Genomic DNA, 23,084 nt, shown 5'->3' with positions numbered 1-23,084 from the left:
CTGGCTACCCTTGAAGCAGCAGACAGAATGAGGGCTTTATAAATCTACAAAGAATTTTATTATGTTTACTGTTAGTCAATGGTAATGATCCCTTTGAATCACACTGAACAAAGCCAGGTCATTTTCAAATATTGCTTCGAATACAGTATTTTCTAGATGGTTTATTCTCTAGATATTTTTTCACTTTTTCATTTAATTTATCAACTTGATGTTTTTAAAGCCTCACAATAATTAGCTATGTTCTAAGAAACCACAAAAGAAAACAAAATGAGGTGACAAAAGCTTTACTGGAAGCTAAATTCCACAATAAAATTCAACTTAATGTGTCTCTATGTTTAAAGAAATAGTATAAATCGGCATTATCAATTAATGAGACACTCTTTAATTGACTGGTGTATCTTACGTGGGTGGCACTGAAACGGTATGGCCTGGTCCCCATGGAGGAATGTCCTGGAGACCATGTTTCTGCCCAGTGAGGGAATCTAGCATTAGCATAATCTCTAGTCAGAAAATCATTTTCTCCAATGGAGCAAATAAAATCATATCCTCCCTAGGAAGTGCCGCAAAGAAGATTCCTTGGGCATGGCAGAAAGAACGAGTTCTGGACTGTGGATTAGCGATGCCACTGTCTTGCTTCTGGTAGGCAAGGTACTGACAGCCACCCAATGCCACATCGCTGCATCTGCTCACAATAAACTCCACAGATCAACAAGAAATGTAGGTTAAGCTACATGGGCAGCCTGCCTTTCGACATAACTAGAAGATGGAGAGCACCATAAACTCCACATTATTACTTGGCAGTAAAGAAGAAAACACCAATTCCCAGCCAAGCTATCTCTCAGGCCCCTGCCCCACACCCTTGCAAGGAGCCAGAGAAATCCAGATAATTTTCATGAAAAAGAGAAGAAAGAAATAAAAATTCTAAAATTGAGGAAAGTAACAGCCAGAAGTAGGAAGGCCAACCTAAGCATAAAACCACTGGAAAACGATCCTGGTGGATTTGTGTATAGACTATGGAGAAAAGACATTGACATACACTGGGCTCCAGGTGACAGGCAGGCATGCATCACCCGCAAGAGAAGACAGCAAACAGGCAGGCAGGCGTGCCCATCAAAGCCTGGCAGGGGAAGGGGAAAAACAGTGAGGGCAGGGGGAGAAATGCAGAATCCTGTAAGACAAAAGGAACCAAAAATGAATGGACATGCCCCACAACTGAAATAAAAAAAAAAAAAAAAAAAAAAAAAAGCTGTTACAGAGACTGCTCTCCACCACACTGACCAAAGAACAGGAATCTCCTCAAACTAGGAATCCTGGAACTGACTCCGGCTGGCCACCCTGTCCACAAGTACATAGCCGAAAGCTGACTGCCCCGTGCAAGGCTTTCCTAATAATAAAACAGAGCATGAGAATCTAAATACTGAAGCTGGTAAAGATTTCCCCAACAAGCCACATGTAAACCAGGAAACACAAAACCGCATACAGCACTCTATACTGAATTCCATACCCTCAGATAAGCACTGGGGGCGTGCAAAAACAACCTGAATCCAAAACCCAAATGCTGAGAGCAGAAAACGACAAAAACACGAAGAATAAAATGAAAAGCCAAAGAAAAATACCAAATCATGTAAGAAATGAAGATGAAATTATAAGGTGTTCCAGGAAGACTATAATCAAATGAAAATGTAATCAGGGGCATTAAAGAAAGAAGGCAAACAGGAGGCCAAAAACAACTGAGTAGTAAAAACAAGCCAGAAAGAAAGTGGTTGAAATGGAAGCCAGGCCAGTGAGACTCAACATAAAGAGATCCGTGAAATCGTAAAGTATAACAAATACTCAAAACTCTGATCCAAGAAACCTTTCTGGACTCAAAAGAAGACACAATGCTACATGTTAGGCCCATGGATACCCAAGGGATACCTAGGAATATCTTAGTAAAACTATTAGACTCTGAAGATAAATTTGTAAAACCCTCCAAGCCTGTAGCAAACTGATCAAATAACTTCAAATGTAAGAGAACTGGGCTGCCATCACACATCCCACACACACATACAGCTGAGGCCACAATGGAGTAACACCTGCATGAAACCCAGGGAAGGTGTGTGTGAACCAAGGGTGTATTAGGAAGCAAAGTGTCTTGTCAAATGTTAAGGATGTAGAACGCAGCCTTAAACCTACAAAAGCTCAGGGGTACTGTACCCAGGAGCTGATCTTGGGCTCTCAAAGATTAGCTTCACCTGTCAAAAGGCAGGAACACTTTGGCAAAAGGGCCAATGGTGAGCATCCAATAAACTTAATCATGGATCTAAGAGAAACAAGCATAGAACAATGGGGGGTGGAAGAAAAAATGAATGATGTTATATGTTTTGAAAGCAGAAATACTTCAATTAGTAAGTGCGTGGAGAAAGAAGGGAAGAGAAAAGTACTGTAGAATAAACTTATCAGTGGTCATTTAGGCAAGGGTAGAAGTCAAAGATTATCATTAAAGATAGACAAACAAGGTATAAAAGACTACGTAAGAAAACAGAAGACTAAAGGCAAGTGAAAAAGCATAAGAACAAAGGTAATCACTAGATCAAAATACAAATCTTTCAAATTGAAAAGAAAAATTTTAGAAAATAAAAGAGCAAAAAAGATATACACATAGAGAAACATAGCAACTAAAATATACATAAAACCTATAATATGGAAAATGTGTGAGTCATATCAATAAATGTGAGTGGACTAAGTTCATTTATTAAAAGAAAACAATACTTTTATTTTGATTCACAAAGCAAGTCCCAACAGTCTATATGAGACACACCTAAAACAAAGTGATTTAGAAAGGCTAAAAGCTGAGCAAATGATTTGTGATTCCAATACTGAATAAAGTACAATCAAGTCAAAGAGCATTAAGCATGACAGAGGAGATGTTTAATAGTGCTAAAAGCCTCCGACTCACAGTGGAGACAGAACAGTGATAAATATGTATCCACCAAATAACATAGTAACCACCTTTCAAAGATAAATAGTAAGAGATTCAAGGAGAAATAAAGAGACACACTTGTAACAGGAAATACTTAACATGCCACTTAAAGTACATGACAGATTTAGTGGACAAAAAATAAGTAAGGATATAAATGACCTAGTATACTCATTGGGTAGATTTGAGAAATATGTAAGTTTATACAATAACAACAGAGAATGCACACATAAAATATGATCAAATTTGGTCACAAAGAAACCAGAGGTAAGTTCCATCAAAATAGAAATTAATAAAATAAATAAAAAGATTCTTCAAACTGGAAATTGAAAAGAACTGTTATTAAACATCCAATTCAGATGAAAGGCAAGCCACACTGAAAATATAGAAATCCTAGAAATAATGATAATGGAAGCATTATATATTAAACTCCATGGAATACATTTAAAGCAGTGTTCAGAGGAAAGAGCTTAGCCTTAAACACTTATGGCAAATAAAACAAACAAATAAAAATAAATGAAATAAATTTGAAATTTGAAAAAACTAAAGAACAGCAAAGTAAACCAAGAGAAAGCACTAGGAAGGGAATGATAAAGAAAAATGCAGCAATGAACAAGGCAGAAAATAGAAAACTAGACCTAAGAAATACATCAAAGTCTTATTTTTTGAAAAATAAAACAGAACTAGATGAATCACAAGCCACTAATCAAAAACAAATCCACAGATAAGAAATGACAAGGGGGAAATAACCACCAAAACAGACAAAATTTAAAAATAATTCTAAGAAAATATTTGCAGACCTCTCGATACCAGTATTTTTAGGGTAATTTTAAATTATGTGTCTATTCCAATATTTCTGATCCTAATAAAAGTGTAATCCAGTATGTTGTCTGTCATAGCTCCAGTAATCAAGACAGTGCACTACTGGGGAGGGACAGCCATCCAGATCAATACACCAGAACAGAGAACCCAGGAACAGATCCACAAAGATGCACTCAGCTGATGAGTGACAGCTGCAACAGCAACTCAACGGGGGAACCATAGCCATTGCACCAAACGGTGCTAGAGTGCAGTGATATCCATATGCAAAAATAAAAGAAAATAAAACCTTGATCTAAACCTCACACCTTATATGAAACTTAACTCAAAATGGAACATGAACTTAAATGTAACATGTAAATCAATAAAATCTGGGAGAAAAAAAGGGCATAGGAGATAATCTTTGAAAAACATCTAGGGCTAGGCAAAAAGGTCTCCTGTTGTCATGCTTTTGACACCAAAAACACAACACATTAAAAATTTTTTTGACACATTGGGCCTCATTAAGATTCAAAACTTTTGATTTGTATAAGAACCTGTTAAGTGGATGAACAGTCTACAGACTGGGAGAAAATGTCCTATCTGCTTTATTCGTACGAGCCCCAAACTGGAAACAAGTCAGGTGTTCTTCAGTGAGGAGATGACTAAACAAACTGTGGTCCATCCATACCATGGAGTGCAATGCAAAGAAATCAAATACTGGCATGTGAAACAACTTGGATGAATTGCTAGACAATGATGCCGAGTGAAAACAGCCAATACAAAAAGGTCACGTGTTGTATGATTCCATTTATGTAGCATTCTTGTAATGACAAAATGTTAAGAGATGGAGAAGAGATTGGGGCAGGGGTAGAGGTGGGAGGGATGCAGAGCTGGCTGGAAAAGGCCAGCATAAGGGTGCCTTGTAGCGATAGAACTCTTCTGTGCCTTGACTGCATCAATGGTAGCATCCTGGCTATGATCTTCTACTATAGTTTGTCAAGATTTTACTATCAGGGGTTTCTGCACAAAGGGCTCACAGAATCTCTCTGAATTATTTCTTACAACTGCACATGAATCTACAATTATCTTGAAAGAAAAAGTTTTAAAAAATTAATGAAAGCAAAAAGTATAGATAAAAATGGGGCTAAAGTTTATCCATTTTGACTACAGAATATCTAAAATTCCTTTGCAAAATTTAAAATACAAAAATAAGCTTAAAAATAGTCACAACATATATATCAGAACTGATTTCTGTAGATGCAAGAGAGCTTCTGAAAAATAGGAAAATTCATCTCTCAAGAGAAAGACGAAGGCAAAGGATATGAATAGAAAGTTTACAAAATAAGAAATGCAAATATTCAGTGTTTATACAGAAAGAGTATAATCTCAGTAGAATTAATTAAAACAAAACATGAGTCTATTGTTAGCCAGCCAGATGAACCTTGAGCATTTCAAATGGCAGTGACGAGTTTCAGCAGTGAAGTTCAATAAAATGTGTGGAGAGCAACATTTCTGGATGCCAGCTTGTCAATATTTATCTGGATTCTTAAAACATCACTCATTTAACCAGCAGTTCTATGTCAGAAAATTTATCTTCAATTATCAGAAATGAAACAAGGTTTTATCTATAAAGATATTTATCACACCATAACAAGAAACAGCAAGCAACCTCAATGCCTCCATGTAAAATAAACCAGGATATATCTCCCTGTTGGAGGCATAGCTATTCTATTTTGGAAGGACAATTTATGTCCTGTTAAGATGCTCACAATAGAGTATAAAGAATAAAAGGTAGGACAAAATGTGATTCAAAGGCTTTGTAAAAAATATGTAATCTATGGTAGGCAGGAAAAATGTAAGAAAACACACCAAATTACGATCAGTGGCTATTTCTAGGTAGCAAAATTATAGGTTACTTTTGTATTTTATTCGTTTACATATTTTCCATTAAATACTTATCTACATCATGAGAGAAATGGTAATTCTTTAAAACATTCTGCACTGTGTATCACGGGAAGCCCCCTTTTATGAAAATAAATCTTTGAGTTAGATAAAAGTCAAATCAGTGCATGTGCAATTGCAAATTAAGAAATTCATGCAAATAAAGGCCCTACCACAATTAGATAACCATTCCCTGGGCAAAAACTGCTCTGATTTCTGCACAGCAAGGACCTGGCAAGAAGGATGGTCAGAGCTGGAAGAACTGGAACCAGGCAAAAACAAGGAAGGAACTCTGTTGACCACTCACCACAAGGACACACTCTCCATCCAAGAAGATGCATGGGATTCATAAGGCTGGGACTAATGAGCTTTCAAGGAGACAACTGGCAGTCTTGCCCAAGCTTTCTGAGGCCACCGACTTCCTGTCATACTAGCTGTTCACCACAGTAACTGCACACACGCACACACACACACGCATAGGTGTGTCACACACTGCACACCAAATGCAAGAACTATGTGAAAAGTTCAGTGCCCACATGCATCACCCACTGGAGCTGAACCTCAGGCACTTTACATGTCCCAGGTGGAGTGGACGCAAACCCTTTCAGTTGGGCAGATGCCCTGGTTATTATTCCAAAGTGCTACTTGGGAAAAGATCAGACTGGGGTTGCCCTAAAAACCTTCTTTTAAAAAAAATACTAATGCCAGGCCTCCCATGCCTACTTGTGAGACCAACTGGTGTTGCAAAAAGCCACGCTTTTTGCTCTCTGAAATCCAGCCTATGGGTTGCCAGAGAGTAGAGGAGCCAGTGTATAGTACGCTTGGCCAACCAAAGAAGAGGAGATGGGAGGATGTGAGAACGACGGCCTTCCAGGGCTGCAGAAGTTAGGAGCCCGGCCCAAATGAAGGAGGCAGAGCTGGTAGAGAGGGTGAACTGAATCTCTTCCTGCTGCCCACTCAGCACACTTGTCTCTGATCCCCTCTCTTGGCTGTGCTCTGGGTCTGACCCTCACTGACCGTAGGGCAAAGGTGAGAAGATGGCAGTGTGTGGTAGGCCACCCTGCAAAGGCCACTGCTATATTTGCTGTAATCAATGCTGTTCTCATTAAGATAATTCTTGTTTGACTGACAGGATGATTTCTTTTATGCTCAGCAGAGGCAGATGAGAGTCCAAACAGAAAGAACTGGGTCAGGTATTAAGTTCTGAACCCTGTCCCTTAGCGGCAGGGTCAGCGATATGCCCAGAGTCCCACCAGGAGATGCACATTCAGTGTCCCCTGAGGCTCACACCCAAGTCACCCAGGAGTGTCATTCAAATTAATGCCTCAGCAAAATTACCAGGTATTACTAGTTTCTTACGAACCATGGAAATGGCCAATATAATAAGTCTGGCAAAATCCAACGTGCTAGTGTTCAAAGAGCCTGCTGTGTGTGGGTCCTCACCTGGGTATGATGGCCAGGGTTCTGTTCCCAAGCCAGCCCCAGGCAGCAGTGCCTGGTGCAGGGATCGCTGTCTCCACTGGCTACAAGGTTCTCTGCCACTCAACCAAAGTTGAGGTTCCAAATCTTTACCCGAGGCTGGTTCTGAGAACCATCATTGTGCATACACCCTGTGCGAATGTACAAAGAACTCCACAGGAAACTTGCTCGACACCAAACAAATGAAGTTCATTTTAACAGCACCATTTGACAGGGGTTTCCAGCCTCCATTCTGCCCCCTCACCTGTTTGCAATGTGCAGTGTGCTACTCACACACAGACGTGTCGGCAGTCAGGGCCCCAGCGCGGACCCAGCTCCTCCTAGAGCAGGCTCTACTCTGCAGGCATCCGCTGGACGCCCCCACCGAGGGCCTCATCTCTGCACAGTCCTCCTGAGAGGTGCCCACACAAGAGAGGGATGCCACTGCCAGGCTGCCCCCATTCCGCCACCCTGGCTTCAGTCTGCGACATTATGGGGTCTTTGCTAGCAGGGACTGTGCAATCCAGCACCGTCTTCGTGGACAGTCAGGGCACAAGCTCCCACTGGAATTTTCAAGAGGACAGCCACACGAAATACCTGGCAAGCCCACAGTCATTTCCTGGCCCCCTGACTCAACCTGAGTCATCCAGGATATCTGAACCATCCTCTGCGTTATGGAGCTAATCCCAGCAATTTTTTTTTTCTTGAGACAGAGTCTCACCTGTCACCCAGGCTGGAGTGCAGTGGTGCGATCTCAGCTCCACCTCCCGGGTTCAAGCAATTCTCCTGCCTCAGCCTCCTGAGTAGCTGGGATTACAGGTACATGCTGCCATGCCCAGCTAATTTTTTTTGTGTTTTCACCATGTTGGGGATTCACCATGTTGCCCAGGCTGGTCTCAAACTCCTGAGCTCAGGCAATCCACCCGTCTCGCCCTCCCAAAGTGCTAGGATTACAGGCGTGAGCCACCAGCAATAAATTTTTAATGTGTTTTTTTCTGAGCTAATCTCCCCTACACCACAGTCTCTCTACTTGCTAAAAATATGCTTATTTTAGCATTTAATGTGTTATTTTTTTAATTAAGTAAGCTTAGGAACTAGACAGTTTAACAGAAAATTTAAAGGGAATTTAAAAGTACCTGAAAAATTCCATGAAGGAGAACCCATATCCATGCTGTTCTGCAATCCCTGCACACACGACGTTTGCCGACGCGCCAATCAGTGTCCCGTTACCTAAAGTCAAAATTTAAAAACAAAATCCCAGTTCATCTTGGTGGTAAGCTTCTGTTCTCTTTGGTTTGTAATATTTAGATCATCTCACAGGCTTTGATTTGATTATTATTTTATAGTCAAAGTGACCACTTTGTAAATATCTGGAAACACACACACACGCAAGCAAGCAAAAAATAAGCTCACTGATTACAAATACCATGATTCATTTATGGATAAGACCATGGCTGTTGTATTTAACAGAGTGGAGGAAAGCTAAGGAGAATGGGCAAGTCACTGTGGGGCTGTGTGTCTTTCAGAGAAAAACACAAGTGGGGCCAACAACCAAAGCCCAGAACGTGTGTCCCTCAGGAATGCAGTCTCAGACAGGAACCACCTTCCTCTGGACTCCAGGCCCACACACTAGGAAACTCTTTCAGTGGATGAAAGGATAGGTAAAAACAACCAGGTGGAACCCCTTTCCTTCACGTCTTCACCAATGGCATCTCCTTGACATAAAACACCTCTCTGGGTAAGCTTTTATGACTGTGCACACATGCATGCGTGCCATCCTCGCAGCCTGGTGAGCAATAGGGCCAAGGTGGCCACTTGGGTCATGAGATCCAACCCCCCACACACACTCACACCCAGGGAAGGCCCAGGAGCCTCCTCCGTCGCTCCCAGCCATCGTGGTCAGTGTTCACGAACAGGCGCGTGATTCGGGCTCAGCCAGTTTAGCTGAGTCCTGATGTCCGTGCACACATGGTTGAGGAAGAGTTGCCTTCCATCTCCATCTCTCTCTCCTTCTATGGAGGATGGGTGAACTGTGCAACACTGCCCTGGAGCTGCCTACAGCATGTCAGTGTGAGGGAGCAACCTTTCAGAGGCTGGACAACATGAATAACAGAGCAGGTGGAGGCCCCACGTCCCCATGAAGACACAGCACAGACAGGGTGAGCAGTGTGCCCAGGTGTCAGGTCGGGAAGTGGCAAGTCCTGACCGTGAACCATTCTGGCTCCAGAGGAAGATCAGTGAGAGGTGGGGCTCAGGCTGCCCCAGGCCTTTCTGTAGACAGCCATGCAGTGTCTGAAAGGCCTGGAGCAGCTGCGATACGCGAGTCTTCGGGGCAGTGCTGGCCCAGACAGCCCCCTCTGGGCACTGTTGCACCAACGGTTCCATCCCATCATCCTGCCTGCCAACCCCACTCCTTCCCTGGCCAGGAGACCTGCCCAGTGAGACTCCACACCCTTGCCAAGCCATCTAATGTGGCCATCATTTCTCACTGTCCAACAAGTCTCTTCCCACAAAGAAGCCGATGTTCCTCGGCAGGACCTGCCCTGTTCACCCCATGAATGCCCCTGGGTACCAGGACAGCATCAGCCTGCACCCTAAACCCTACTAACTCCAGGACGTCATGAGTGGAGCCCAACCCATGGTCCAAGTTCACATTCAGCAACTTGCGTGAGTGCTGAAAATAAAAGACTCCACTTATTTTCTCTCCCATTAAGGATTAGTGATTGAAAAAATGCCCATTTTCCAATTAAAATGATAATTTTGCAGGCAGGTCCTGCCCAGGTGGAGAGCATCTCACCCTGTCTGCTGTGGGCGTGGATTCCTGATCTGTGAGGGACCACTTCCCAGGAAACAGAAGGATCTTTCCATTTCCTTTTGCAGGTTGCCAAGGTGAGCTGCTCAGGAGGCTATTTTGGTCCTGAGCACTCTGGACTCAGGGAAAGGAATGGGGAGGAGGAAAGGATGTTGAAGGATCTGGAGGAGGGGCTGCATACCGCCTGGGGCCTGCATGAGGGAGGATGGGGGGCAAGTGGGGAGCACAGCTCTTTCCTTGGAAAGGGAGATGCGGCTGAGGACAGGCAAGGGTAGGGCTGGCTTATGTCATGGGGGTAACTGCTCAGCCTTCAGACATCAGACATCCACCCATCTTCTCAGGAGTGTCGTGTGGGTGACACCAGAGGGGCTGCTCTCCCCCAGAGGCCCTCCTGCAACCAGATGTGTCTGAATTGCCTGGCCTCCCTCCCTGAGGGCTCTCCTTCTCAGCCATCCCCTTGCAGAAGTCCTTCAGCCTTCTCACAGACTCATAGCCTGGGAGGCAGGACATCAACTCGTTAAGTCACACAGAGCCGTTTCTTTAAAGAATGCTTTACGGGCAACAGAAACCTGATGAACAGCACTTAGACACATGCGCGACCACCTCCTCCCCTGTAAGGAGAAGCCTGGAGACAGAGGGCGGGGAGCTGGTGCTAGGCCTGCTACTGTCAGGCAGGTCTCCACTGTTCTCGGCCTCTCCCTCCCCTCACAGGATGGCTTCCCAGCCACATCTAAGGCAGGAGGGCAGGGAGGAGAACTGGCACCAACACATTTTGATGACGAAGGCAAAGGCTATGGCAAAGGCTCCTACACAGGCCCCTCCTGTCTTATTGGTCAGCAAAATGAGACAAGCAAGGCTGATACCAAAGCGGAGAGGAGGCCCTGGAGAGGAGGCCAAAGACAGGAGGCCACGGAGAGGAGGCTCCGGAAAGGAGGCCCTGGAGAGGCCCCGGAGAGAGGCCTGGAGGTTATGGGTCAGCCCTGGCAGGTCCTGCACAGACGTATTGGAAATAAAGTGTGTCCGCCAGTGCAACAGAAGGAATGCTATATTTAAATTCAGAAGACCTCAGTTGAAGTCTCAAACCTTCTAAGCTCTGTAAGCTGAGCAAATCTGCCACCATTTCTGTTACATTAACTGAGGTATTTGTGATAGTAGGGAAAGGAAGATGCAAAACCAGCCGGTGTTAGCCGTAGGAAGCATTTACCTCCTGGCGACAGGCAGTCCCAGGTGGCACAAGTCCAAACACGGTGACAGCAGAGCTCTGTGGCGCCGTCAGGACCTACTCCCTGCACCTGTGCACTCTGCCACCTGCCAGCAACACACAGAGCCGGCCCACACTCAAGCTGCAGATCCTGCAGGCATCTCCTCACCACGCATCCAGACATGACCGTGGCCAGAGGAGGGAGCGGGACCCCTATGTTTCCTGAGGTTTGGTCTCCGGGCCAGGAAAATCATTATCAGAGCTCCTCCCTCTCCCACAGAAGACACTCCCTCATGTCACCTGGACTCCACATGGCTTTGGTCTGCCCATCCCTATGCCAGTCCCTGGCCAGGACCAGAAACCCAGCTGCTCATCCCTCCCTATCATGGGCAGGGGCAGAAATGCAGGGAGTCTGCTTCCTCTGTGTTTATGAGGACCGTCACCACCTTCCCCAGCATCTCCTGGGGTGGTTGTGGGGTTCACATGAGATTAAGAATGTGAGCCTATTATTCAGATGCCAACGATGTTGCAGTCATTTAATAAGATACCAGTGGGGTTTTAAGGGTATTCCACGTGGCATGGGCTCCATGTGGTAGGGAGAACAAGGCCCCAGGTGTCACTTCCCCAGCTCAAGCCTCCCTCCCAGTTTCCATTGACGGAGAAGCACAGGGGGGTCGGGCCTGCACATGAACAGCCCTGCCTGTCCTGGCACACCCAGGTCATCCTGCATGGGAAGACAATGCATGGATCCAGAGGCAGAACAAGGGCATTTTCAAAACCATGCCTGGCTCTGTTTTTGATGAATGCTGCACACAAAGAATCGAATCTCCAGGGTAACTCCTGTGTCTGCAGTATACATTCCACTCAATAGGCCACACTCTCAGAACAGTGAGATTTTCCACTTGACAGAACACATATAAATTAACTCTATGCATGGACATTCCCTTTGTCGAGTTGAAGAGCCACCAGTCCTTCAAGACCTGGATATAACCTAAGGAAAGCAGCAGCCTTAGGGTTTGAACACAGCCACGTGTGGCCTGGATTGGTGTGAACACAGCCACATGCTGCCTGGATTGGTGTGAACACAGCCACGTGCTGCCTGGGTTGGTGTGAACACAGCCATGTGCTGCCTGGGTTTGTGTGAACACAGCCACGTGCTGCCTGGGTGGGTGTGAACACAGCCACGTGCTGTCTGGATTGATCTGAACACAGCCACGTGCTGCCTGGGTGGGTGTGAACACAGCCACGTGCTGCCTGGATTGATCTAAACACAGCCACGTGCTGCCTGGGTTGGTGTGAACACAGCCACGTGCTGCCTGGGTTGGTGTGAACACAGCCACGTGCTGCCTGGATTGGTGTGAACACAGCCACGTGCTGCCTGAGTTGTTGAGAAAATAGTCACATGCTGCCTGGATTGCCCACAGCCTCTAGATAACTGCAGCAGGGAAGACTTCTTCACTCTCCACGCTCACTTCACTTCCTTCCCACAGGTTTTCTGCCTTAGGATTGCACCTGCCAGTAACACCTTAGCACGTGCACTTGCCTCCACCTCTGCTTTCCAGGAAACTCAGGCAAAGGCAGGTTTTTCTGAAGGCTTATTTGAATTGTTCTTAGCTCTTCATGAAAAGAGCAACCAAAAAATACTGGGGTCAGACCAGTTAAAAAAAAAAAAGTTGTTTCAAAGTATCCAGTGAATCACCTCCAATTTATAGAGCAAATGACATTTCTAAAACCAAATGAAAACTTCTATTTAAAGTGTTCCTCAGAATGCCAGCCCTGGAGGATGGGAAGTTGGTGTTTCATGGGGAAAGAGCTTCAGCCTGGGCTGGTGAAAAGAGCTCTGCAGATGGACGGTGGTGACGGCTGCACAACGCTGTGAATGTCCCTAATGCCACTGAACTGTGCACTTACACACAGTTAAGATGGTACATTTTAGGTTACACATATTTTACCATAATTTCTGTAAAATGCTAAATCTTGAGTCAACGAGAAAGGGCCTTGAGAGAATAAGTGTAGGGTTAACTCCCAACACAACTGCACTCCTGCCGTGCCAGGAACAGGTGCCTTTCAATCGCCAGAGCTACTAGATTAAAACGCTCCCAAGACTGAAAACATTCATTATTCGCTGCATCCCTGCTTCCAAAGTGTGCTCAGTTAATAAGTGTCTAATCCTATTTTAGGAATTAGCCTATAAATGGCACACATTGATGTCTCTCCTAGAGAAATCTCCTCCACATTGATCCTACATGTTTTGGGGAAATCCAAACTAGCTCACGAGGCCTGTCACTCTGTATGACCTGGCTTCACACTTCCCTGTCTGCAGAACCTCCTCCGATGTCTCCAGTCTCTCCTCAGGGCCCTGTGCACTCAGGGCACACCACCGTTACAGGACGTGTCAGTCTATGCTGTAACCTTAGTTTAGGTGACCATCCTCCCCACTCGACAGCAGGGGGGTGAATTCACTGTCTGTTACAATGTAAGGGTATAGCAGATGCTCAGCAAGTTCAAATGAACAGAATCCTCATAGGGGATGCATTTCCAGGTGTCCTTGAATCCTGTTCCTTATTGTTGATGTTAAATGTAGCTCTGCATTGCCTTCCCGGGACTGGTTCTTAGGGGCAATTTCAGCACTCAATTTCAACAAGTTCTACACTCTCGGAAGAACTTGAGGCATCAGTCACTGACTTACATGAATTAGCTGGCTGCTGACATTACAGAAACTTCACTGAATGACATTAATCCCCCTTTTCAGCCAAGGAGATAAACTAACCAGAGAGGTATTGATTTAATAGTCAGAAATCAATCAAAGAACAAAGAAAGCTGGATTATCTAAGCATACCTGGATATAAGAATAAAAACTTAAAGCGTATCTGATGTGTTGATCTAAGATTCTTCACAATCCCCCTGTGTTCCCAAAGGTGATCAGGCTTCTTAGCTGTGAGAAGGACTCCCCCGCTGTTCTCTCCACAGCAACGGCATCCACAACCCTGTGTCTGCTCACCAGAGGTCAGTCTCTCCCAACACTCTCTCTAATCCACTCCTCACTGTCTCCAAAGTGCAATGCCCACCCCAAAAACATCCTTTAATCTTTCTTCCCACTCTTATGGGTTAGAGTCTCCCCTTCTAGCTGACCCATTTGTCCCTCCACTGCTTAAGAGAGAAAGAGAACTGCAACTGAGGATGGCTTCTGATTCAAAATCTGTTTCTAAACCTAAGCACGACCCACACAGGCACACGGCGGGAACACATTAGCTGTGAGGCATCAGAACCAGTCATCCCCAGGCAATGGGCCCGGGAAGTCGGCGGCAGCTCTGCAGAGAAGGGGAAGGAATGGAGTTGCTCTGGAATTGCTCTGTCAAAGCTGAATATGTGTGTCCACTCAGGAAATCATCCGGACTCTCCTTCATTTGCTTTTAATCTGATACACACTAACTGTTGCTTTGGGCTGAACAACAGTGTGGGCGTGCACCCCCACCCCCATGCAGTCAGCAGCCCCTTACCTCCCAGGCAGGCACCGAAGGCCAGGGCATACATGAGCGGCGGTGCGGGCAGGCCAACCTCAGGGTCGTGGCTCAGGTTCAGGAGCACGGGAATCTGTGGAGGAAGAGGACATTGATGCCACGTCCCATGGACGCTCAGAGAAGCTGCCATACTGTGACCAATTTAGAAAATCCAAATGCTTTCTCAGCATTCAAACTCTAAGGAGCATAAGATTTGTGGAAAGAAACCAAAGCAAACTTTGGAATCCACAGAAACTTGAGTTTGAACTCATCTGTATGTCTTTGATGCCAGCTGCCACCAACTGGTCCTCCTGGTCCTGAGCCCTGCCAGCTGCTGTGGCTCTTATACGGGGTAAAGGCACACAGAGTCTAACACAGGGCCTGAGAACATGGCCATTAAAACAGAGCTCATAGAACCCTGGAGTGCTGTGCTAACTATGCACACGTCATCTTGAATCCTCAACATCCCTCAAGTGTGCTGTTACTCCTTCCTTTGACAGATGAGGAGACCAGGATGCAGAGAGGCACAGGAGCACAGACCTCGAAAGCAATTCAGCCGGAACTCACACACAGTCCCCTGACCCTAAACTGCACGCTGGGTCCCCTGTGCTAAGCCACTTATCACGGCTGCTCCCTGCCAGGCACCCTGAGCCTGCTAACATTCACAGCATGACATCAGGTACCAGATTCTACAGCCAGGAAGCACCATTCTCTAGTCAGCCGTGCCAGCCTCTGGTGCACCTTTCTGACGTTGATGCACTTTGCATTATTGTAATCAATGAAACACAGTGGCTGTGAAGTTTCTGTAAGAAATTTGTGTTCAAGTCTTTAATCCATCTTGAATTGATTTTTGTATAAGGTGTAAGGAAGGGATCCAGTTTCAGCTTTCTACATATGGCTAGCCAGTTTTCCCACCACCATTTATTAAATAGGGAATCCTTTCCACATTGCTTGTTTTTCTCAGGTTTGTCAAAGATCAGATAGTTGTAGATATGCGGCGTTATTTCTGAGGGCTCTGTTCTGTTCCATTGATCTATATCTCTGTTTTGGTACCAGACTTAAACGTTAGACCTAAAACCATAAAAACCCTAGAAGAAAACCTAGGCAATACCATTCAGGACATAGGCATGGGCAAGGACTTCATGTCTAAAACACCAAAAGCAATGGCAACAAAAGACAAAATTGACAAATGGGATCTAATTAAACTAAAGAGCTTCTGCACAGCAAAAGAAACTACCATCAGAGTGAACAGGCAACCTACAAAATGGGAGAACATTTTTGCAACCTACTCATCTGACAAAGGGCTAATATCCAGAATCTACAATGAACTCAAACAAATTTACAAGAAAAAAACAAACAACCCCATCAAAAAGTGGGCAAAGGACATGAACAGACACTTCTCTGTTCATAAATGTCTGCATAAAGAAGACATTTATGCAGCCAAAAAACACATGAAAAAATGCTCATCATCACTGGCCATCAGAGAAATGCAAATCAAAACCACAATGAGATACCATCTCACACCAGTTAGAATGGCAATCATTAAAAAGTCAGGAAACAACAGGTGCTGGAGAGGATGTGGAGAAATAGGAATGCTTTTACACTGTTGGTGGGACTGTAAACTAGTTCAACCATTGTGGAAGTCAGTGTGGCGATTCCTCAGGGATCTAGAACTAGAAATACCATTTGACCCAGCTATCCCATTACTGGGTATATACCCAAAGGACTATAAATCATGCTGCTATAAAGACACATGCACACATATGTTTATTGCGGCATTATTCACAATAGCCAAGACTTGGAACCAACCCAAATGTCGAACAATGATAGACTGGATTAAGAAAATGTGGCACATATACACCATGGAATACTATGCAGCCATAAAAAATGATGAGTTCATGTCCTTTGTAGGGACATGAATGAAATTGGAAATCATCATTCTCAGTAAACTATCGCAAGAACAAAAAACCAAACACCGCATATTCTCACTCATAGATGGGAATTGAACAATGAGATCACATGGACACAGGAAGGGGAATATCACACTCTGGGGACTGTTGTGGGGTGGGGGGAGGGGGGAGGGATAGCATTGGGAGATATACCTAATGCTAAATGACGAGTTAATGGGTGCAGCACACCAGCATGGCACATGTATACATATGTAACTAACCTGCACAATGTGCACATGTACCCTAAAACTTAAAGTATAATAATAAAAGAAAAAAAAAAAAAAAAGAAATTTGTGTTCAAAGAGCATGCCTCCTTGTGGCTTATGTTGCTAGAAGGAGCTGGGAAGGACACAGCCATTGAGCCTGCTTCCGGGAGGCTCCGGAGAATGGAGAGCTGTGTTGTCCCCACCAGACACCTCAGAGAGCCCACAGGGTGTGAAGGAGAGACCCCTGGGCCCGCCATCCCGGGCAGTTGCGTATGTCAACCACTCTAAAGAGCAGCAGGAGGAGGAGAGCACCAATGGTGGCTGATCTGGAAAACATTACAGAAAAACACAAACAGAAAGCGGACCCCAGTGTGGAGATGTGAATGATGTGCAATATTATTCGATGCCGAGAATTAAGGGGCAAGAGAGCCACCCTCTGCTGGGTGCTCAGTCCCCCAATGTCATGAAAGAGGTGCCTTAGGGCTTACTTGGGAAGATCCATTCACTCTCAGCTCCTGACCGCTGCAGCAGGATTTCGTGTGTGCCCTCTGCTGCATCCCACTGGGGCAGGTGGGTCCTCCTCCCCACCCCAGATTCTGGGCTTGCCTAGTGGCTTCCTGTGACCGATAGAATGTGGGTGGGTTGGACAGAAGATCTTGTGTTTCTGCATGCCCCTCTGGAGGTTCAGGCTCTTGGCCACAACAGAAGATGGAGCCTGGGCACTGCTGCTGCCCTGGGGAGTCCCCATGGGGAGGACATGTGGAGCAGGGTCCGCCCAGCCCCAGCGGAGTCCAGACCAGGAAGCTGCAGCCAGGCTGCTGACCCATGTGCCTGCTACTGCACATGTCTCCACCAGTCCAGGGTCTGGTTCTCGAGAGTTGCCTTGCAGGGTCTGAGAAGGAGCCCTTCATATTTGCTGGGTCACAAGGGGCATGTTGAACAGCTCAATTTTTTGTTGTCAGTAGCGTCAAATATACACTGGAAGAGAAATAAGTAGCACGCTAGGAAAAGCATCTGATTCTGCGTCTATCAATCTGATGCAGAATCAGAAACTCCTGGCAGCAGGGTGCTCCCATGCAGTCCCTGAGGCACTTTTCAAGCTTTGCTTTTGTTGTCTTATGATAAACGCGATTATCATAGAGGCACCTTTAGACTTGATGTCTTCGTTCTTCGGAGGAGTGAGCGAAGTGCAACTTCTCACAACAGCCAGTTATCAATGAGCAGAGCTAACACACACACATCACTGTGAGGCCACGGGGCCCCTAGGCACTGAGCACCATGCTGTTGGTGCAAAGCTAGCCTCCACCCTACAGAACACGGCACACCACCCGGAACAAGGAGGCAGGGTCAGAACAACTAAGCACAGGACCCTGGGTCCTTGTGGGGGCATTGCAGTATCAAGGGAGGAGGCAATGTCTTCAAGCTTAGTGATGTGGAAATTCCAGCAAGTGCTCCCGTGCTGTGAGGTCCATCACCCAAAGCCAGAGAAAACCTACCCCATGTTCCAAACTGCATACTTACAAGTGCCAGATTCTGTTACAGGCTGATTGCTTCAAAAAGTATACTCTGACATTGTTTTCAAAGCAAGCCCTCTCTGGGATTTGCAATTCTGATAAGAACCAGCTCCCTAAACTCCAGAGCCCAAGGATCGCCCCGCAGCTCTGTGGCCTGTCCTCCCAGGCCCTGCCTTGATCAAGCTCCCCTTCCCACAACATAGATGCACCATTTGCCCCTTTAATTCTGTCCTCCATGCAGCCAGCCATGACCTTTCCATCTCTGAATTCTGCCCATGCAACTGACCTGACTCCGCACCCTTCAATCTGAGGCAAGCCCTCCCTCGCCAGGCTGTCCTCTGCCTCACACACTCCAGTCTTCACAGGCCTTCACCTGAGCACCACCTGCCACTTCTGTGCAGTTGCCCATGCCCACATCTCTACCTAGGCACATGGTCACTCTTGCCCTCAAGTAGCCTCCCGCTCAGCCCATAAGAGGCTTGGGCATCTCTCTTCTGAGAAGTCTCCGAGTTCCTCAATGTGGCTGCTATTTTATCACACACTATGCCCAGAGCTTACTTCCATCATTGCATTTAACACTTATCCCTCCTCCACTGGTTGGGACCATGTTATCTTGTCTATGCTCATTTATTCTTAGTTCAGTCAATAATCATTCTGAATATTCCATTTTGTGTCTGGTTCTGCTCTAGATACAAGAGACGGACAGTAAATATAAGACACAAAAATCCCTGCCCTCATAGAGCTTGCTTTACAGTGGCAGACAGAAAAATTTAAAACTAATGAATGACAGCACAGAAGATGGCAGAGCAGGAAGCTCCAGGAATCTACCTCTGCCTAAAGGATGACTGAACTGGCAGGAACTGTCTGAAGCTACTGTATGAGCTCCCTGTAGCTGCTGTCACAAAGCACCACGAGCTGGGTACTGAAAACAACAGGACTTCATTGCCACACGGCTCTGAAGGCGAGAGTGTGAAACCAGGTGTTGGCCTGTCTGTGCTCTCTGATGGCTCTAGGGGAGGGTCCTTCCTTGCCCCCCTGGTGTCTGCAGCAATTCTGGCCATCCTTGGCTTGTGGGTGCATCACTCCAGCCACACAGGAGCCTTCCCCGTGCCTGTGTGTGTCTGTGCCAAAATTTCCCCTTTTCATAAGGACATCAGTCATATTGGATTAGGGCCCACCCTGGTGACCTGATTTAAATTTGATTATCTCTGTAAAGGCCCTATTTTCATGTAAGGTTACATTCCAAAGTACCTGGGGTTAGGACCTCAGTATATGTTTTGGGGAGACAATTCAATTCAAACAGTAACTATTTTGGAAGTCTAGAGTGTAGTCAAACACCTTCAGCAACCACAGGAAAGACTGATAAAAAGGGTTTTGGTGAATTTTGGCTTTTTTTATAGTGGTTGTCACTCCCCATCCTCTCCCTGTGGCAGGAAGCTGTGGGGGTGGCAGCTCATGTTTAGGATGTGACTTGCTGATATCAGAGCAGGCAATAACGACCTTGTCCTCCAAAAACTGAGGTTGTGTATGTTGATTGCTGGCCACTGTTTTGATCACTGAGGGGCCAGCACAGAGGCTGGCCATTGTTTCAACCTCCAAGTGATGGAACAGTTTCCAGGGAATTTAAAGTGGCAGTAATTATTTCTGTACACACACACACAAACACAAACTCCTAACACACACACACACACACACACATTTTTTGGGAGCCAGAAATTTAAGGAAATATTTGTCAGTCTTCTAGTTGACTATAGAGATAATAGAAGAAAAACTTCAATGACCATACACTTTTCAAAAAATGTTTGGAAAAATCATAAATGGATGGCTCCAGCACTCAACAAGCAAGACTCAGCAATGTCTGAGGAATGGGAGAATTAGATGTCTAGTATTACCACAACATAATACTCAAAATGTTCAGCTCTTAACAAAGAAGATTACACAACATACAAACAAATAGGAAAGTGTGGCCCATTCACAGAAAAACAATTGACAGAAATCATCCCTGAAGAAGTCTAGGCATTAGAATTATTAGTCAAAGATGTTAATTCAGCTATCTTAAAGAGGTTCAATAACTACAGGAAACCATAGGCAAAGAGTTAGAGGAAATCAATAAAATGATGTACAGACAGAATTTAAATATCACTAAAGAGATATAAATTATAAAGAGGAATCAAATAGAAATTCTGGACCTGAAAGTATAATAACTTAAATGGAAACCTCACTACAAGAGTTCAACAGTGGAATTGAGGAAGCCGAAGAAAGGATCAGTGAACTTGAAGATACGACGTTTGAAATTATCAGGGCTTATCTAGAATATTTAAATTCATAAGAGACAGAAAGTAAGATGGTGGTTGCCAAGGCCTTGGGGGACTAGGGAATGGGGAATTATTTTTAATGGGTACAGGGTTTTAGTTTTGCAAGGAAAAGAGCTCTGGAAATGGATCGTGGTGATAGTTGTACAATAATGTAAATTTACTTAATGCTACTAAACTGTACACTTAAAAATGATTAAGATGGTGCATTTTATATTACATGTGTTTTATCACAATTTAAAAAAATAAATAAAATTTAAAATGTCAAAAAAAGAAGAAATTTTAGGCCTGAGGAGCAGAAAGTAAAAGAAAAAAAATAAATAAACAGAGCCCAAAGGACTTGTGGGACACCATCAAATCTACCAACATATGCATTATAGGATTCCCAGAAAGAGAAGATGGAGAGAAAGAGACAGGAAAAATATTTAATAGGCATTCAGCTAATAAAGATGTAATCTATGAAGGAAGTAAGGACTGAACTGTAAAGGAAGTAAGGACTGAACTGTAAAGGAAGTAAGGACTAAATAGTCTGTATGCTATTGAAACTAATTTGGTATTATTCATGACAGGTTGTTATATATTTAGGATGTTAATTTAAATTTCCAAGGTAACCACTAAGAAAATAACTATTAAAATATACAGAAAATTAAAACAAGGTAATCAAAATTGTACACTACAAAAAAATCAATTAAATACCAAAAAAAGGCAGTAATGGAGAAACTGAGAAACAAAAAATCTAAGATATGCAGAAAAGAAATACATGGCAGAGTAATTACTTCTTTATCAGAAATTACACTAATTGTAAATGGATTAAACTCTCCTGTTCACCTGAGGTCAGGAGTTCAAGACCAGCCTGGCCAACATGGTGAAACCTCGTCTCTACTAAAAATACAAAAATTAGCCAGGTGTGGTAGTGGGCACCTGTAATCCCAGCTACTCAGGCGGCTGAGGCAGAAGATTCACTTGAACCTGGGAGGCAGAGGTTGTGGTGAGCCGAGATCACACCACTGCACTCCAGCCTGGGGAATAGAGTGAAACTCTGCCTCCAAAAAGAAAGAAAAAAAAAAAAAAAACAGAAATTGGCAGACTGGATAAGAAACAGGATACATCTATACACATTTTGTTAACAAGTGACTCTCTTTAGATACAAGGACACAAATAAGTTAAAAGTAAGAAAAAATATTTTACATGTAAATAGTAACCAAAATAGAACTGAGGTGGGTACATTATTGTCAGACAAGATAGAATTTAAATAAAAACAGGTTACAAAAGACAAAGAATAACATTATATATTTATAAATGATTCAATACAGAAGGAAGATAAAACAATTATAAATATTTACACACCTAAAAATAGAACGTGGAAATATATGAAACAAAAATTGGCATAATTGAAGGAGAAATAGATATTTCTACTATAAAATTTGGAGACATAAAATATTCCCCAAGAGAGACCACATGTAGGGCAAAAAACAATTCTCAATAAATTTTAAAAGATTAAAATAATACATAGTATCTTTTCTAATTACAATAGAATGAAACTAGAAATCAGTAACAGAAGGAAAAAGAGAAAATTTACAAATATTAAACAACCAATGAGTTAAAGAAGAAATTACAAGGAAAATCAGAAAACACCTAAGACAAAGAGAAATGAAGACACAACATACTAAAACTTGTGAAATTCAATGAAAGCAGTGCTAATAGGAACACTTATAGCTATAAATGCATATATTATAAAAGAAGAAATACCTCAAATAAATAACCTAACTTCACACCTTAAGAAACTATAAAAAGGCAAGCAAACTAAACCTAAAGCTAGTAGAATGAGGGAAATAAGATAGATTAGAGGAGAGATAAATAAGATGAAGAATAGAAAAAATAGAGAAAGTCAATAAAACCAAAAGCTGATTCCTTGAAAGGATCGACGATATTGTCAAAGTTTTATCTAGATTGACTAAGAAAAAGAGATAAAATACAAATGACTAAAATCAAAAAATAAAGTGGAAACATTATTACCAATCTTACAGAAATAAAAAGGATTATAAGAGAATACTATAAACAATTACCTGCCAACAAATTGTGCTAAGTGAAATAAATAAATTTCTAGAAATACACAATCTACCAAAACTGACTCATGAAAAAATAGAATATTTGATTAGATCTGTAACTAGTAAGGACACTGAATCAGTAACCAAAAAATTCCCAATAAAGAAAAGTCTAGGACCAGATGGCTTCACTGGTGCATTCTACCAAACATTTAAAGAAAAATTAATACCAATGTTCCAAAAACTGTTTCAAAAAATGAAGAAGAGGGAATACTTCCTAACTCATTCCATGAGGCCAGCATTACCCTGATACTAAGTCAGACAAAGCCACTACAAGAAAAGAAAACTACAGATCAATGTTCCTGATGAAATTTGGATGTAGTCTA

At 43.8% G+C, this 23,084-nt stretch overlaps 1 protein-coding gene across 11 annotated transcripts in view; it reads right to left on the bottom strand.

The window, feature by feature from the left end:
• The window catches only part of OCA2 (OCA2 melanosomal transmembrane protein), a 345,392-nt gene that overhangs the window by 81,994 nt on the left and 240,314 nt on the right, over positions 1 to 23,084 (bottom strand). For all 11 annotated transcript variants that reach the window (XM_054667272.2, XM_016927806.4, XM_016927803.4 and 8 more), the window contains 2 exons: positions 14,673 to 14,766; positions 8,296 to 8,389 (listed from right to left, as the gene is read on the bottom strand). In XM_054667272.2, the coding sequence (XP_054523247.1) occupies positions 8,296 to 8,389; positions 14,673 to 14,766 (188 nt within the window). The remainder of the gene's footprint in view (positions 1 to 8,295; positions 8,390 to 14,672; positions 14,767 to 23,084) is intronic.

Source organism: Pan troglodytes, chromosome 16 (genome assembly GCF_028858775.2).
Source record: "Pan troglodytes isolate AG18354 chromosome 16, NHGRI_mPanTro3-v2.0_pri, whole genome shotgun sequence".
Taxonomy (NCBI): domain Eukaryota; kingdom Metazoa; phylum Chordata; class Mammalia; order Primates; family Hominidae; genus Pan; species Pan troglodytes.
This window is presented reverse-complemented; position numbering and strand designations above follow the sequence as displayed.